General features: G+C 39.9%; 1 protein-coding gene across 1 annotated transcript in view; it reads left to right on the forward strand.

Annotated features, from left to right (window-relative positions):
- The first annotated feature begins 3,199 nt into the window (after positions 1-3,199).
- The window catches only part of LOC117807507 (mitogen-activated protein kinase kinase kinase 11), a 74,539-nt gene continuing 58,357 nt past the window's right edge, over positions 3,200-19,381 (forward strand). The window contains exon 1 of the mRNA XM_034676826.1: positions 3,200-5,087. Within this exon, the coding sequence (XP_034532717.1) occupies positions 4,337-5,087 (751 nt within the window). The 5' untranslated portion in view covers positions 3,200-4,336. The remainder of the gene's footprint in view (positions 5,088-19,381) is intronic.

Below are 19,381 nucleotides of genomic sequence, written 5' to 3' on the forward strand. Positions count from 1 at the left end.
TATCTTCTAGAAAATGTACATGTTTAGTCATCATTGTGGGGCTGTGTGATAATGGTAATTAAAATAATGCCAAGACAACATATCACACTTTATGAAAAACATATGCTCATTTTAAATTTGATGCCAGCAACATGTCTTAAAAAGTTGGGACAGTGGCATGTTTACTGCTGTGTTCATTTTCTCTTCTTTTAACAACACTCTGTAAAAGTTGGTGAACCCAGGAGACCAGTTTTTGGACTTTAAAGTGAAATGTTGTCCTGTTCTTGCCTGATAGAGGATTTCAGCTGCTCAGCACTTCAGGGTCTCCTTTGTCGTATTTTTAGTTTCATGATGCTCCAAATGTTTTCAATGGGAGACAAGTCAGGACTGCAGGCAGGCCAGTTCAGCACCTGGACTCTTCTACTACAGAGCCATGCTGTTGTAATACGTGCAGAATATGGTTTGGCGTTGTCTTGCTGAAATATGTAAGCTGTTCCTGAAGACGTCATTGTCTGGATGGCAGCATATGTTGCTCCTAAACCTGTATATGTTGTTCAGCATTAATAGAGCCTTCACAGATGTGTAAGCTACTCATGTCATGGACTCTCATGATCCCCATACCATCAGGGACGCTGGTTTTGAGCTGTGAGCTGATAACAAGCCGGCTGGTCTCTCTCCTCTTTAGAGCGAATGGCACAGCATCCATGATTTCCAAAACGAATGTCAGATCTTGATTCATCAGACCACAGGACAGTTTTCCACTTCCCCTCAGTCCATCTTAAATGGATCTTAAAAGTCTCTGTGTTTCTGGATCATATGTATATCTGGTTTCCTCTTTGCATAGTTCAGTTTTAACCTTAAGTGATGTCTGTGTTCACAGACAATGGTTTTTGGAAGTGATTTTGAGCCCATGCAATGACTTCCACTACAAAGTCGTGTTTGTTTTTAATGCAGTGCTGCCTGAGGGCCTGAAGATTTAGTATTGGTTTTAGGCATTGTCCCTTTTGTACAGAGATGTCTCCAGATTATCTTAAACCTTTGATGTTATGTCATGTCAAAGATGACTTTATTTTTCATTAAAGTGATATCATGTTATAATATAATAACCATACAAGAGAAAACTGCATTTACAACTTACACTAAAATGCCACTGTGACCACTTACCGTTAAAGAGACTTTGCCTATCAGACTCTTTTAATTTGAAGGAATTCTTTTTGTTGTTGTTGTTTTTTTCACTTAAAGTTTCTATGAGCTTGTTGCAGCTCCAGCTTTGTGGCCCAGGGACAGTGTGAAGCTAGCATGCTAATCACCATTACAAAACAGGAAACTACACAATAAAAAATAAAAGTCACATTAAAAGGTAATAAACAGATGGGCTGCAGGAGAAGGCAAAGTTAATTTGTCATCACTAATTACTTAACATTGTATCTATGAATTATATTTGGTTATCCACACAGAAATGCAATTTACTACACTGACATTGACTACATTGATAAGATCAGAACAGTAGCATCCAGAGGCATGCCCAGTGGGTGGTATGGGCCTTCTTTGAAATCTGATTGGCCACCCTTGTTTCTACCCTAAATGCCTAAAATATGATTGGCTACTTGCCTCGTTGGAGGCAGTACTTATGTTAAAATCAACTTTTTGAGCTCTCATGCAACTTTCTGTTTGTAGCTTTTTTCATTTGTGTATAGTGCACATTTAGTGTTTTGAATTGAGACTTTGGACATTCATCTTTTTTAAGTTAAATAATTAGTTAAGAAGTTCCTCAAGTTTCTGCTAACTTTTTAATTATAAAAGCATGAATATAACATCTGTATGATACTTACATGATATAAGTTCTTGTTGATACGATTTGTGGAGTGAGCAAACATTCAAACGTCATGCCCCCTATCTATAAGTCAGTGCTCGGTTTGGGCCACCCCAGTTGTAAAAGTCTGGTCACGCTCCTGCTAGTATCACAAATGTCACATCACATGACTGTTTTTAAATTTTTATGAACAACTTAAATTAGTAACAAATATTTGCCATGTAAGCTCAATGAATTGAAAAAGGATCCACTGTCTTAATAAATCAATACCTTGTCAACTATGTACCATGGCAGTTACTGTGACTTGGCACGATGTCTCTGTCTTCCTGGGTCATTGTTTATGTTTTCACACCAACAAACTATTGTATCTATTGTATCAATTCCTATACCTTGCGTTCCTACACTACTCTTTTTTTATCTGTTCCTCGGGTAAGGACTGAATTTGGAAAAAGAGCTTTCAGCTTTGCTGCCCCCATGGCATGGAATGCTCTACAGACAAAACTGAGACTCTCTAAACTTATTACACTTGGAGCCTTCTGTTCTATCCTGAGGGACAGACAGCGTGAGAGCACTGAACAGTGCCTGTGTTTTAAACCTTAAACTATTGTTTGTTGTTTTGTTACAGCCTCCACACCTCGTATTCATATTGTAAAACACTATGCATTTATAAATTGTATGTTTTAATTTGTACTGTCATTTTCGTGTAACTGTTTTTATGACATGTGCTGCGGACTTCTTGGCCAGGTCACCCTCGTGAAAGAGATCCTGATCTCAATGGGTTTTACCTGGTTAAATAAAGGTTAATAGCATCCATCCACATCTGAATCGCACTGTTCGTTTTTTAAATAACATGGTGCAATTTTATATGTGCAACAACTTACCTCACTATCTATTCATCAGATAGAAGTGTACATAGTGTGTATATATCTGTTATATTTTCTATATTGTATTTTATTCTGTTTTATTTTACTTTATTTTACCTTTGTCATTACTATTAATATTGCTATTATATTTTTAATTATGTAAGTAGATTGTTGTTTTCCCCTGTCCCGTGTTATAAGCTGCTGAAACAAAAGAATTTCCCCAATTGGGGGATCAATAAAGTATATCTTATCTTATCTTACCTTAAAAAAGAAACATTCACAATACTGAAGCATGTATTTCCAATTTAGTTACACTGTATTTTTGTTTTAATGAAATATATGTTGTAAGGGTTATGCAAGTATATCATTAGAAAAAAATTAAATTAGGACTATTACATATTACTATTAAATAGAAACTTACACAATAAGTTATTTCATAATCAAAAACTCTTGATGCCAGCCTGTGTCAGACTCTTATTTTGACAGGTAAAACCGGATACGCGCTTGTTTAATGCGCCTAATTGACTATTAGCTGGTCATCTGACTCTTCCTGTTGGGAGAGAAAAGTTTTGAAACCCCACCCTCTTCACTGACTGTAAGCACAGACGTAGAAGTGGTTCGAGGTCCTGACGAGTGAACGCCGACCGAGGAGGAAGAGGAATATGATCACAAGTTATGATGGAGTTGTTGCGTTGTTTGGATACCGACTGTAGCAACGCGACCGCCGAACTGCGCCGGGCCATGCGCTCAGCTCCACTTTGGAAGTAACGGGATTTCTTTTTTTCTACTCAAAGCGCAGAAACGACAGGTTTGGAGAGCTCTTCCTGTAACAAAGTCGTTTTTAAGTTACGGTAAAGTCCAGCTCGTCGCGTGCTTCTGATCAGTATGGATACTCTCGCGCTAAGGGATGCGGGATTTCCTGCGGGAGCGCTACAAAGTTGCGCGCAGACACGGTTATTGGAGCTTTGGGCTCAATAATGCGCAGTGATCAGCCCTGAGAGTTGTCGTAAAACACTGGTTGGCTGGACTGAATGCTCCTTTTCCTGCTATTCTTCTCCTCCTCTCAGCGCTTCCTGCTTGTGGTGGCCGCTGCTCTTAATGGCTAAAAATACATAAAAACTCAACAGGGACATCTGAATGTTGCGCCACGTTATGAAGATTTCACAGCAGCTTTTGGACATCTGCATTTCTGTGCTTTCACTCCTGAGTTTTGAAGGTCGGATCCCAACAGGTGGCACTTTTGAATGAGGGAGGAGAAGAGCCAATTTCCTCTAAATGAGCCTCTTAAGTACAAGCTGATGAAATGATATTGTGCTCACACCATGCTTTGGGAAACCACATCACTTGAACAGAGAGATTGAGTGGAAACAGAACCTCCTTTCAGTGCTGTGAGACTTTTGATCCAATGACATGATCTCTGGACTGATTCTGCATTTCCAAATGGAGATCTTTTGCATTTCATGTCGAGACGAATGAGAGAAACTTGTCATTCAGTCATTTTAAAGTCTCCTCCTGAAGCCCACTTGTTGGTCCAGCTTTTGAACACATTTCACTGGTCCCTGATGAACCAACAAGAAAGACAGGAAAGGGAGCGAGGCGCAATAAAGTACTCCTTTGTACTTTATTTTCAAACCCTTGGGGTGCAGAATCAGATCCAGTCAAAACATCTGCTTGAGGCTCCATGGAGCCGCTGAAGAACATATTCAGTCGAGGCCCGCTCTCCAACTGGAAAAACTTGGATCAATCGCAAAAAGGGAACTTCACCAACCCCGTGTGGACGGCCTTATTCGACTATGAGGCGTCTTGTAAAGATGAGCTCACCTTGCGTAAAGGAGACCTGGTGGAAGTCCTGTCTCTGGACTCAGAGATATCCGGGGATGAGGGCTGGTGGGCCGGGAAGGTCAACAACAAGGTGGGAATATTCCCATCCAACTATGGCTCCTTCAATGGATATGGAAAGCTTCCAGGCAGTGGCGTCGTGGACGAGCTCAGCCCGGCCGTGGTTGGTGAATTCGAACCGGAGGCGGTGGATTTCCGGGAGCTGAGTTTGGAGGAGGTCATCGGGGTCGGGGGGTTTGGAAAGGTGTATCGCGGTACATGGAGAGGCGGGCTGGTGGCCGTGAAGGCAGCCCGGCAAGACCCGGATGAGGACATAAGCGTGACGGCGCAGAATGTCAGGCAGGAGGCACGTTTGTTCGCCATGCTCACCCACCCCAACATCATCGCCCTGAAGGGGGTCTGCCTTCAGGAGCCCAACCTGTGCCTGATCATGGAGTACGCCTCAGGGGGGCCGCTGAGTCGGGCGCTGGCTGGACGTCGCATCCCGCCGCACGTCCTGGTCAACTGGGCCGTGCAGATAGCCAAAGGGATGCTGTACCTGCACTGCGAGGCCATCGTGCCCGTCATCCATCGGGATCTCAAGTCCAATAACAGTAAGTCATCCGAACTTCAGCTGAGCCTTTAATCCATGAAGTCCAGCACCAGTTTCTCCAACATGTTTTCTGTCCTGACTTTTCAGATAGAGCAGCTAAGTCAGTGACACCACTCATTGAATCGCATGTGCAAGGCTTCCCACACAAACCAGAAACATTCATTTTAAAATCTTCATAGACTTTACAGCAACGTGGTCTTTTTTGCAATCAAATACAAGCTATGCCTGCTTAGAGGTTTAACATTTATACATGCACACTGCTTGAAATTAATGTTTCAGCACCAAGAAACCAAAACCACTTGGTTAGGTTTGGAGGTGGATCATGATTTGGGCTTATTTAAGCTCCAATGTTGTAATATTAGTTATTTAACCAACCTGCCATCCTTGATGGAGGTGGTTAATCTCTGAAATCCAAATTAGTTTGAGTTTGCTTGAATCGTCCATCGCCCCCAAACCTCTTCTAAATCGGCTATTGTGCTCGCCTTACTCCCAAACATGACATAAACATGAAAACATGACAACAACACATCCTGAAGTGATTCAATAAATAGACCTAAATCTTCATATTTTGATGCATTGGACCAAGCTAGACCTGGTAGTGAGAGCCAGTTGATCTGCCAGCGTTGGATTGATGGATATTAAAGGTACAGATGTGTTTACAGGGCCCTCAGTGCGACAACATGGCTCCTGGCAGTGATTGAACATGGTGTGTAAAGGCTTCTCTTAGTGTGCACAAGGCCACATCCAGAAACAGTGTAATAATTAACTGTCATTACTCTGCTATCTAATACATCAGCATTGTGACAAAAGATTAGCTGAACAACATCAACTCTTTCTGGATCGCAGCCACGTCATGTGACTTTCCAAAAGGTAGGCCAAGGCTACAGAGGCTGAGCCGGCTGCAAATATGTGTTGTTGTTGTTTGCTAAAAATTCCATGCTGCGCTCGCAAAGGTCAGGAATTCATGAAGAAGCTTTCCTTCTCTGCGCCGTCACAACTCACACTTTGGACTCCGATGTGTTCGAGGGGGAGCTGGGAAGTTTCACTTCAGTGTTTCGGGTCCCTGCGGCAGACACGTAGGCATTGGACCTTGTCATTAAAGCCACACTGCAGAGAGATGCATGGCTGATAATGTTCCATGTCTGCCTCTCTGGGCTCTAACAGTGCTTTAGTTAACCTAAACACAGAGCCACCCCTCTGTTATTATCATTCTTGTGATGCAGCTTGTAATCCCTGTCAGCGTATAGATCTGTGGCGCTCCAGATTTCTCATCCTGTTACAGCAGATCACCAAAGGAAACTAAAATAGAAAGAGATACTGCTCCTTGTTTAACGGGGAACCACAAAAACATTCAGTACTGTAGCTTCTTAGAAAATGACGTCTGCGAGGCGCACTACTAAACTTCCTTCATCCTCTGTTTGTTTGGAGCAAGTAAGAATACCATTCATCTTTTTTAAATCTCCTTCATTGAACATCCACCTTTCCTTCATCATCTGCTCACTCTCTTCCTCACCGCAGTGTCAGGTTCTCTCCTGACCTCCCTCCACTGGAAAAAATGTCTCCCGTGGCGCTAAAGAAAGTAGATTGTGTGTTAATATAGTGTTTGTATACGAGGCAGGCCCAAGCCAACACAATCCCTCTCTCTGTGCAGTCAGAGATCATATCGCTCCTTCGCCTCCTCCTGCCTTTTTTTGATTCTTCTCTGGATCTTTGTCCCTGGCCTGCCCCTACATGTCTCTGTGCAGCCATAACCCTGTTGTGCCACTGAGCAATATCCTGTTGTGGCGGTGGAAGAGGAGGGGGAGAGGTCGGAGGAGGGGGGGGGGGGGGGGGTCATTTCAAAAGGCGCTCCGTCAGTGGGAGAATCTGTGCTGCAGCACTGTAAGTGAAGTGATGACAGGTTTTAACGCACAGGTGCATGAGCATCTAACGCAGCGTATATTACAGGGAAAGACTCCCAACGGGGCGGTTAGGCCGGACGGTACAAAATGTACTGAAGCTTCATTTGTTACGCTGGAGTTTAGTGTCAGTTCCTCAGAATAATGATGCAAGTTCTTCTTTTCTTGAGCTGCCATTTTGCGTCGGCGACTCTGCAATCACAGGAGGAGAAATCTGAAAAAAGGGGGGGCGGAGGAACGTAAGTGTAGCCTGAAGTGGACCAAAACACAAGAGCAGTAAAACAGAGTGTGATCAAGAGGGAGGTTAGGGAAGGGAAACCTCTTGAAAGCAAAATCTATTAACATTAAAAACCATGAAAAGCAACAAAACTCTGCAGGACTAGGATTTGGATCTGACTAGAGCTGGGCGATATTAAAAAAGATGTTACCACGCTCATTTAAAAAAAATATATAAGTCGATATTGATAATTATCAAGATAAATATCAAATCATTATTTCATTTAAATTTAAAGGCAGACTTTTGCTCCTGAGAGAAAGTTGAAGTCAGTTTGTTAGCTTGTATCTGGATTTAGTTCTCTGATAAGCTTTTTGAGTCCCTCAATTTTGACAGTGCTAACAGGAAGCAGGTCCTTTGTGTACAATTAGATTTTTGTAAGGGAAGCACCGAAATGAAAATTCTTGGCCAAAACCGAAAATGAGGAAACCAAGGCAGAAAACCGAAATAAATTATTATGCCAATTATTAGTACCATTTATGGCTATGACTGTGTACTAACCTCAGTAAGATCAAGGCAAGCGGGTTCTCTGCATCTATCCTGCTTTATTCCCACATCCAAGTAATCATCTTTATAATGCGGATCAAGTACAGTCACGATGAAGTGCAGAGGATCCGAATAGATCTTAGTGAAACGTGTGCTGACAGACTCTAAGAGTGTACTTTTCATTGTTTTCACTCTGTGGTCCGTCTCAACCTCTTTGCTTAGAACAGTGGTTCTCAAAGTGAGGTCCTGGGACCCCTGGGGGTCCGTGTACCATAGTGTGGGGGTCCGTGTAATAATTAGAATACATTTCTAATAAATTATAAAATTGTGCTGTGTCATTAAAAACAGCACATATACCATTGTTAGGATACCATTTGGTGGCTTGAAGGGATATGTGAGTCTTGTTACTGTTCATTTTCTGAAAGCTTTTAAGATCAATTACTTGAAAAGTATAAATGCTGTCATGTTGAGTCCACAAGGAATGAAGTGACCCTCTGTTTTAAAGTATACAAGTGGTATTTACTTGATTCAAATTGAAGTGTTATCTGTTTATCACTATGGAACAGGTCTGAAGTATTTACATTGATACGTTTTACAATACAAATAGTTCTAAGAGTGCAAATGGTAGTAAGTATGTGCTTATAATTGTAATTGAGAGGGTCCTTGGAAATGTTCTCACCTGTAAGGGGTCCCTGGCTCCAAAAAGTTTGAGCACCCCTGGCTTAGAAGACACTTTAGTGCTACAATTAAAGGAAGAACGAATGCAGTCATGTTGATCCTTATCCAGACAAGCGTGTACTGGCCGCGGTTTTTACTTGCGTCATCCCAACATTCTGTTTCGGCTGTGTTGTTTCGGTGATAAAAGTCTTTCATCAGAAAACCGAAAATTCAGTTTTGGGCAATCTTGGGCTGAAATTTTCGGTGCATCCCTAATTTTTGTGAAGTTTTAGTTTGTAGCTTCTTATCTTGCACAGGTTGAGATAATTTGCATAATCAGATTTATTTCCCCACATCCTGAAAGTATATTTAATGAAGTGCGTTAAGTTAAAAGTTAAAGCTGAGTTCACACTGATCGACTGACGACTGTGTTTTGAGCTGCTAGGTTTTGAGTTTTCTTCCATGTCGCTGTCGTTTGTTTCGGCTGTGTTTACATTCAGCTCCGAACGTCTGGAAGCCTGCCTGCCTCTCACCCTGCAACATGATTGGCTGTTCAATGCAGTGTTCTTCTTCTGTCTCATGTTGGGTGGCAACAAGCGTTTAAGACACATTAGCAACCTCTCCCTTTCCAGTGGTTGGGGGTTGTAATTACAGGTTTAAATATATCATCATTTTTCTTTGATTATTTATACACGCTTTTTTTTTTTTTTCTTTGTTTATTGTTTTTTTCTCAATTATATAAAAACCTAACAATTTCGTGTACAGATGCACAAATGGAGACATAACACTGGACAGTCAACTTCCTCCCTAAAAGTAAAAAAAAAACAAATACACAAAGAGAAAGATAAAAGAATAGAAAATAAAATATAATGTATCTAAGTTATTTTTGCATGCCTTATAACCTTAGAAACTGTGCAACATACACTTAAACCTTGTGCAAATCAAATACACATAACAAAAGTTTATTTAATGCACAAAAAATGTTCAGGCAAACTAACTCTCCCACAGATTGTTTAAACTTTGTGCAAACTGCAAAGCTGTTTTAATTATTCAGCTGCTATAGAGAGCATACATTGTTTTACACAAGTTCTTAGATTATTTTTAAATGCTATAAATCAGTACAAATCTGTCCCACTAAAGGAAGCTGTATCGGTTTTATTTTGCTGCAGCTCTGAGAGCTTTAAGCCGAACATCATGTCTTCAAAGAAGCAGGAGGTGAGAAGCAGAAGTCACAGCATTTCCCCTCAAAGAGAATTTAGGCCTGATCTTTTAATGTTTTAATCATGCATTAATTTAGATAGCATTATGAATAAAAACGTTGCAGCTGTTGAGCTGAATTATTTCACCCTTCTTTGCTCTCTCCAGATGATCACTCTCACAGAAAACATCTGCATCTCATCGTATATTAACTTTGGTATCTTAGTATTCAGTCGTATAAATGCAGTTATTTTTGTGAGTTTCTTTCTCGCCCACCTCACCCACCGTGGGTAACACGGTCTCCTAACCAGTGTCAGTGGTTCAAAACCTCAGACTTTGAACTACGACCCACATTAGCTGTTGAGCTTCTTATCTACAAACTAGGACACGTCTTACAATACACCTTGGCATGCCGAACAAGCTGCCAGGGAAATACTGAGGGAAACCACACCGCTAACACAAGATAAGGTAGCTAATTCACTGTTAGCTTTAGCATGTCAGGGCTGGGTGTTTGAGTGCAAAAAGGCAAGGTGCTTATTCCTCAGTTCACCTGCTGACAAATCTTTCTTTCACTTTTTAGGGTCAGTTATGAGCACAATATGTCAGCACCTGTCTCAAAAAGAGCTTGAGAAGTTCTGGCTTCACGCAGGAGCAAGGAGAGAGCATAAAGCTAGTCATATAAATTTACTTAACAACCTTTAATTTAGTGTTTTCACTTAAAATGATTACTTTTTGAACAATTATAGCTACTAAAGCTTCTTAAAGGTACAGTGTGTAACATCTAAAGGTACAGTGTGGTATTTAAAGGTACGATGTCTAGTATTCAAAGATGCAGTATGTAGTATTTAAAGGTGCAGTGTGTAGTTTTTTAAGGTGCAGTGTGTAGTATTTAAAGGTACAGTATGTGGTATATAAAGGTACAGCATGTAGAATATAAAGGTACAGTGTGAAGTGTTTAAAGGTACAGTGTGTAGTGCTTAAAGGTACAGTGTGTAGTGCTTAAAGTTGCAGTGTGTAGTATTTTAAGGAGCAATGTGTAGTATTTAAAGGTACAGTTTGTAGAATTTATAGCTAGAGTGTGTAGTATTAAAAGGTACGGTTCCCAGTTTTTAAAGGCACAGTGTGTAATATCTAAAGGTACAGTGTGTCCCTAAATATTCCCATGTCTACACAGTTTACCTTAAAGCTGCTCTTAAAGCACAACCACAACAAAAAGCCTTTTAGAAACAGTATCGCTAGATTACAATTGAATTAACTAACTTAAATGGTTAATATAATTAGTGCATAATAAAACATGTAAGTTGGGCTATCACAAAGCTCTTGTTTTGAAAAGTTAAATCCGTACAGTTGGCTAAAACGTGGGCCTGACCGTCATTGAATTGATGCCAGACGACAGACATGTATTGGCTGCTGTCGGTGAACTCTGGAGCGTGAGGTCAATACCTGTCAGTGGGACAAGCATCGATCAATACCCACACTTAGCTGATATATCAGAGCAGTTTGATAAATAATAACTTGATCCACTGACCGTGAACTGTATGTACATTTTTAATGTCTCTTTTGCCTGAGGCTCAAACTCCTCGGAGCCAATAAGTGTATCTCATGCTATAAATATTGATAAGTGCTGCTTGGAGTATTTTTCTGTAAAGTTCAGTAAAGGCCTTTTAGAAGCCTCTTCAGTCCAGCTGTCGTCCATTCTCTGTCAGTTATCAGCACAAAGCCTCCATAGACCCAAAAACAGCTATAGGCATCACCACACGCCATAAAACTGTGCAGGGCTTTAGTTAGAACTGGTGGGGAAAGTGCCAAGCTAAGCACTCGCTGGGCTCGAGCTCACAGGCTTTTTTTTTTTTTTTTTCAAGAGGAGCCACAGTTAGATCTTGGATCAACATGTCCTTTTTCTCTTTTCTTTTTTCAATGAGTGGACAAACATCTGATACATCCCTCCACCAGCATGTTTTCATTCAGGGCCCCACACTGCAGTGCACTCATAACATCCCCTGTGTGTATATGTGTGTGTGTCTGTGTGTGTATGAGATAGAGAGAGTGTCCTGGGTGTGTGATGTTTGCATGTGTGATGAACTGCACTCCCGTTACCACTGCACTTACACGCACACACACCACCATCCCTGTGTGATCATGAGGGCGATCTAGACGTTTACGTCGGTAATTAAAGGGGTATGGGGGGATTTTAAACCCTGATAAAGTCCCATCATGCACCTGTGTTTTCTCCCCACTTCTTTATTATCACTTTGCATGCATAGTTTTATTAATAACTGAGGCAATAAAGCACTAAACTGGCCATGGGAGAGAAAGAAGAGGATAAAAATGCTGTTAAAAACCAGACATGTGGTAATGAAGACTGTCGTTATAACGTGACTTTATCTATCACTTTGCATTTCACATGGTTTATTGGCTGTTCAACTTCTACTGCATATGTTTGAAGAAGTTTTAAAGTCTGATTCAAGTTAGAAAAAGGATTTCCATCCCCTCTGTATGTTTTACTTGTTGTTATAATGCACGTCATACCATAAAGACGTTCATTTTCATCACTATTTCTGCGTTTATTTCCAATATGCAGTGAGCACAAGCAGCAGAGTCACTCAGTTTGGTGTAGATTTTTTCTAAGCTTCATCTCGATCAGTTTGTTGGAGACTGTAATGTCGAAGGCTGCAGTGCTAGCTCAGCGGTTAATTCTCTTGCGTATTATATGCTCCATTTATGTGCCGGTACGGGAGTCACTTTTCAAACATCTTTCTTGAACAGAAGTAGTAGTTGGACTTTCTTTTCTCTCAGTCTTTAAAAAACAACAGAAGGTTTTTTTTTTTCTGCAGCTTTTGTTGGACACATTCGACAGTCTGTTAGCATTGTTGTTAGCATTTCTCGATCGGCACACACTGTACGGGGGGTGATTTTTTTTTCCAAGGTGGCAACTTTGAAGATATTGAGATTAGGAGTCTTCCAATGAGAAGCACAGCTGATTTGATTGACAGGTGGGAACACTGTGGCTCTTTGTGTCACAATCGCTCGACAGCAATATGGCCCCCGCCGACGATTGACCTCAAAACAGCGCTTCAGAAACAGATGAGTGATGTCACGGATACTACGTCCATTATTTATACAGTCTATGAGTGGAAATGATATAGGTAGGAGTGGCCAGGGTCAGGTTATTAGCATTTACCCTCTCTGTCTTCATACTCTACTCTCAGTAAAGTGTCATACAGATATTAAATTCCTGTAGTATAAAATATTTTATAGGTAAATGTGCATGAGCCAGTCTAATGAACGTCCCCGTAATCAATATTTAGGCCTAGTAATAAGATAAGATAAGATAAACATTTAATATTACTACAACAGAGGAGTTTGTAAAGATACAGCAGTTTGCAAAAATTACAAATTTGATTTTAAAAAATTGCTTAGAATACTCGATTACTAAAATATTCGGTTACTGCAGCATGACTCTTCATTCAATTTTTAATTTGTATGGAGGGCACTTTGTGAATAAATCTTAAATTGTTAATATTTCAGAGATCATTAAAAATCTTGTTCCACTTTATGACCCTTTGTCTTCACTTTGCTAAACTGTAGTTGATGTGGAGACTGTGATGGAGAGCAGAGCAGAGACACCCAGCAAGCAGGAAGAGCCTCAAATCAGCACTTCAGGTGCAAACCAACACAATTGATGAATAATAATAATAATAATAATAATAATATAATAATAATAATAATATTAATAATAATAATAATAATAATAATACCTAAGTTTTATATAGCGCTTTTAAATAACTCAAAGACGCTTTACAAGAGAGACAATAAATAGATAAATAAATACAAATAAAGACATACAAGACAAGCAGACGACAAGGGAAGAGGTGGAAAAATTAATGTGTGGGGAATGCCTGTTTGAAAAGGTAAGTTTTTAACTGTTTCTTAAATGAATGAAGTGAGTCAGAAGCACGGATGTGTGGGGGGAGAGAGTTCCAGAAGGTGGGGGCGGCTATGGCAAAGGCCCGGTCCCCCAAGGTACGGTGCTTGGATTTAGTAATGGGAGTGAGGAGGTTGGAGTCAGAGGATCGGAGGCAGCGGGAGGGGTGGTAGTACTGGAGAAGGTCAGTGAGGTATGGGGGGGCCAGGTTATTGAGGGATTTGTACGTGGTGAGCAGGATCTTGAAATGGATGCGCTGTTTTACGGGGAGCCAGTGGAGCTGTTGAAGGACAAGGGTGATGTGGTTAATAGAGGATTAATAGCAATAATCAATGGTAGATGTATCATTCATGTCAGCTTCTGTAGTATTCTTTGTAAATAATGCACATAGGTGTACTTCTTTCTGCTATGAGGGCAGCTGGAACAGATAATCCTAATTTTGAATAAAGACAGCACAGACGTGGATTTTGCTCTCTTGAATAACCTACGTGAATTTTATGCACCGCCGTCAAGACAAAGTGCAGAGAAAGGGAAAGAAAGGTTTAAGAGAAGAAGCACTGAAGCCAACATTAACTTCCATTAGAGGAACTTTAGACACTTGTGTTTAGGCTCCAACGTTTAGCTTTAAGGCTGTTTATTTATTCAAACTCCGAGAGGCCACCGGTCGAGATCTCAGACTCAAAGCAAACAGAGACATACAGAGTGTACACTTTCTCATTATATATAAATAGATGCCAATTCATTCCTTGTTTGGATAGAAACATCTGCTCTTAATGTAGCATGTCGTGCTATCACTGAAATGATGGTAATCCCTCTGTATGAGTAAGTTCATGTCTTATTTTTACTTTGCATTAACTTTGACTGTAATCCTGACGCAGGTAACATTTTTACTCACTTTTACTATTTATCACTTAGCTTTGACTTGAACTCGGATTTGGTAGTAAGAGGTGGGTGGAGATGAAGAACATCTCAGGGGATTTCACAGAAAGCTATTATAAAGGTGACACACAGGCATTTCTTGCATTCGTTGGTCAAAGTTGGGGAAGTTTAGATCCTGTAGAGGAAGGATGTCGTGCCCACTTTGAAAAGTTTTGTTGAGACTGATAAGAATATCATAATGCCTCAAAATGTGCTCTGTCATGTTTTCCTTGTCACTGTTTCTTCACACTTAGCTGAGCACATGAATCATGTACAACGTGTTTGATAGAGAGCGGATGCTTTGACAATGTCTGCATAGAGAGCGCCACTGTGAATTATTTACTATTCTGCGTTAGAGCTGTCACAATATGAGGACAAATTCGAAGAGGTAGTCAGATAAAAAGGTGAACTTAGTGAAGAAATGAAAACTCTCCAATCCTGAAGAGCACCTGTTCTACCTCTTTTCTACCAATGTGAACCAGGTTGTATTTCCGGGCTGGTGCTTGCGCTGGTTCGGAGCTGATTGATGTCGCGAACCAACACGGCACCCGTTTGTTTTTCCACCCGCTTGAGCCCGTGGAAGAGGCACGTCATGACGTCAGATTTACGTGACCGCTTTTCCCAGCAGCGCTAGGGCGAACTTTCCCTCACAACAACAACGATGGCTGACAACGGCAGCTTGTCTCCTCGGCCTACCACAGCTTTGCCTTGGTATCCATTAGTCTTTTTTATTTTTTCCCGTTTCGCGGTTCTAGACCAGCAAAGAGTTGGAGCCATTCTGGAACCAGTCGAAACACGAAAAACTGGTTCTCAATTGAACCCCGTCTCCGAACCGGCCCTGAAACTGCCTCGGTCGAAAAGGGGTATATGTGATTGATACAAAGACTTAGCAGCGCTTGTACTCTTTTACCACCAGAATTTTGCACCTTGATACGATAATGGCAAAAATCAAATGATACTGAAACCTAATTTGATACCACGGCCAGAAACAAACAAAAAAAAAAAAATCACTTATGGGCTCCCGAAATGGAGATGGCTGTGACGGAGAGCGGAGCAGAGACACACAGCAGGCTGGAAAAGCCTTAAAGCTAGGGTCGGTAGTCACGGAAAACTAGCATGAATTTGAATGTAGCATTTACTCAAGACTCCGTCTAACCCCTCCCCCCCTTCGCTCGGAGCTCCTCCAAAACGACGCCCCCGCTCACATGCTCGAGCGCCACTGATTCGCGAACATATGACCGTGACTGATTCAAAACCGGTCCTTAACACACGGTTTGTGTTTTGCACTACGTCAACTCATGTCTCACTCAGCTGTAAGAAAACACCAAAACATTCTCATAGTGAAAGTTAAAAACACAAACAAACATGAAATGTATGCTTTGCAGGAGGCGGGCAGAACGGCAGGACGGGATTTGATTGGTTTCATCATTTGGCTCCTGATGGCAGGGATTGGTTGGTGTTTTCCCAGGTTTACTCCGGCTGTAGATAGCTGCTTTTTTTCCCGCTCTTTTTTAAGAACACATTGTGTATTGATTGCCATCGGGACATAAAGATCATTTTAACCAGTATAACAAAAAGTGGATCTAAATCTGACTACAAACCCCAGCTTTAACTGAGTGCTTCAGGTGCAAACAAACACAATCCTGCTCCTTCCTTTGCGTCCGTGCGGAGGTGTGGGTGTGTTGATAAGCTTTAAGGTCTTTTGAGTGTAATCCCTTTAAAACAAACAGGAAGTAACATCCCAGTTCTTTATTTGACCTCTTTGTTTTCTTTAGCGGCACCCTTTCTTTACTTTATCCCTCTGTCGTGAGACCACTGCTGCTCGACATCCCCCCGCTCCTTCTGTTTGAGGCAGCTTAACCTGAAAGATATGAGTCAGATCTATTTTTTTTTTAAATTTGGTGTCTTTTGATAAAATAACAGATGTATTGTTTTAAAGCATGTGACATTGAAGTGTATGGTACATTTAACAACCTTGTGTTTCATCACCTTGGCGTGGATGTTTAATTTGTTTAAAATCAGAACTTTAGAGATATTTTTTGTGCATTTGTTCCTTTATTAGATAAAACAGCTGCAGAGATATACAGAGAACGTGGGGAGTTGAGAGTGGGGAAAGACATGCATGCATTATCAAGATGTTTCAGTGACAAACAATGAACACACAGATTAATAAACAGTACACACACCGTGTCCTAGACTCTAAAACTTTTTCACTCTCCTCTACTTCCCCCACTTTTGATCCCTGTCCCCGTAATGAGTCAATTTATACATTAGTAAGTGTTTTTATTCAGCAGAACTTTAAATGTCAATGAAGCAGAAAGTGCATCGTCATGAGCCAACCCATCCATAAACATGGCCGCACGTTTGCTGACACCCACATCTGAGGGGAGCCCGAGGGGTCCTGTCAGGGAGAGGAGGGGGTCACCTGGGGTAGAGCTCAGCTGGCTCAGGCTGACTGTGTTTGGATGATAAGGCAGAGGGGAGTTTGTTAGCCTGGCTGCTTCGTTTCCCCCCCGCAGTTTGCTTTAGAAAGACAAAAGAAGACAGCACACAAATCCAGAGATCCTGAACTCACCTTGGACTGAAGAGCAGAGAGTGGCTACAGATTAGAGAGTTTACTTTTCCTGATGACAGAGTTTTTAATCCAAGTTTCTAGAAACTTTTTATTTTTGACTGTCTCAACTGTGTAGAAGCCGGGATCTGACATTTAAAGAAAAAATGAAAAAGACTGAGCCGAGATTAAATAAGAAAGCAATGAGATAATAAGTCTTGACAATGACATAGTAATTCATAGTAATGGAATTAAAAATCAAAGTAATAATTTAGAAAGTTGAAATGATAAGGCAGAAGTCATAATTTTAGATAAAAAGTGTAAATGATAAAGATACAAGTCTAAATTAAAGATAAAAAGTTTTTTTAAGTAGTCAAAAGTAAGTAATAATACAATCGAAATAAAGAGTAATAAATACAATAAAATAAATAGATAAAATAAAATAAAGAAAATTATGAGCTGTGTAATCATAATCTGATTCCAAACAGAGTTACAAAGTGCTTTACAAATAATGAAACGAAAAATTTTAGGAAGACAAATAAAAGGAAATAAAAAAATGTTGGACAAATAAAAATCACAAAATATAAAAGATTAAAACAACCAAAAAATATCTGAAATATAAATAAATTTAAATCATGAGATTGAAATGTGAAATTGAGTTAAAATCACAAAATCATGAAACAATATAAAAATTATGAGATATTGAGGCATGACGATGAAATTTATAAATGTGAAATTATGATTAAAAAGCTGAAGTCATGTCAGATAAAGTCAAAGTGACGAGGCAGTAAGTATTAGTAATGAGATAATACTATGTTGTAATTTTGACTTTTAATCTTGTTACATTTTTTATACATTTTATATTAACGCCTTGTGTCTCATGATTTTGACTTATTTTTATGTTAAGACTAACTCTTTTATAACTACGACTTTTTACCTCATATTATAATCTTTGTTTCATAAATATAACATTTTAACATATAATTACGACTTTGTATCTCTTAATTATGACATTTTCCACTCATAATAATAACTTTAACTCATAATTATTATTTTTTACTTCATAATTATCACTATTTCGTCTCCTAAATATCACTTTTTTATTATTTAAAAAAATTTTTTTTTTTATATTTTTTGGGCATTTTTGCCTATATTGATAGGAAAGCTGTAGATAAACAGGAAATGTTGGGAGTAGAGAGCAGGGGAAGACATGCAGCAAATAGTCATAGCCATGAGTCTCTGTATCCTCTATAGCCTCTGTATGTGGGGGACTTAGACCACTTGGCCACCAGCGCCCCGAAATAATAATAATAATAATAATAATAATCAATAATTTTTACGTCTTTAAAGCTACTTTTTATCTGATAATAATGACTTTTATCTCATAACTATAACTTTTTATATAAAAAATTACTCATTATTATGGCCTTTTACTTTATAACAATGACTAGTTATCTCATAAGCATCATGATAATGATCTAATTTCTCATAATGATGACTTTTCATCACTTAATTATGACAGTTTTCCTCATAGCTGTCTTTTGATCTCATTATTATGAATTTTATTTCCTTATTATGACTTTTTACCTCATAATTATGTCATTTTATCTCATAATTAGTCACTAATATGACTTTAATCCTTCTATATGACTTCGGGTCTCCAGTTAAAGGGCCTAGAATCGACAAACTTTTTTTTTTTCAAACCCTGAACCAGGTAATCTATTATCCAAAGCACTTAATATTGACAACTAGCCAATACATGGATCATTAGTCTCAGCCCTAAAGTCCAGTTTCTGTCACAAGAGGGGGAGATAACAACTGGAATAAGGATCATATGTAATGAAGTGATTTATAGTCTCTTCTGATAGTTTGCATTGTATAACCTACGTCTTAACACACACACACGTATATGTAAATATATACTGTAGGTACAAAGTGAGATGTGCCCACCCACGCTTAGTCATGAAAGCTGAAGCAAGTCTGTGTGTGTGAGTGTGTGAGTGTGTGTGTAGTCAACACAGGATGAGCGAGGGGGCTCAACAACAACATGGAAAGAGGAGATAAAAAACCAAACAGAGAGTCAGACACTAAAGGGTCGGATCGACAGGAAGTACAGAGACATTTCCAGATCTTGGCCGAACTGAAATCTGCTGTTTTTCTTCTTCTTCTTCTTCAGTTTGAACCGCACACACAGATCACAAGACAGCTTGCATTCAGATGAGGGGAAAACCCACTTATCTGTTATTGTGGAGGTGAATTCGGTTCTGTGGATCAGGACGTGTTTATTTTGGAGAGTTTAACAAAAGGAATATTCTTCCTCTGTGGAGTTAATGGTGTTGACTTTGTTGGAGGCGGCAGGATGGAGAGGATTTGATTGTTTCAGCTCTGA

The sequence above is a fragment of the Notolabrus celidotus genome, chromosome 23 (assembly GCF_009762535.1).
Source record: "Notolabrus celidotus isolate fNotCel1 chromosome 23, fNotCel1.pri, whole genome shotgun sequence".
NCBI lineage: Eukaryota > Metazoa > Chordata > Actinopteri > Labriformes > Labridae > Notolabrus > Notolabrus celidotus.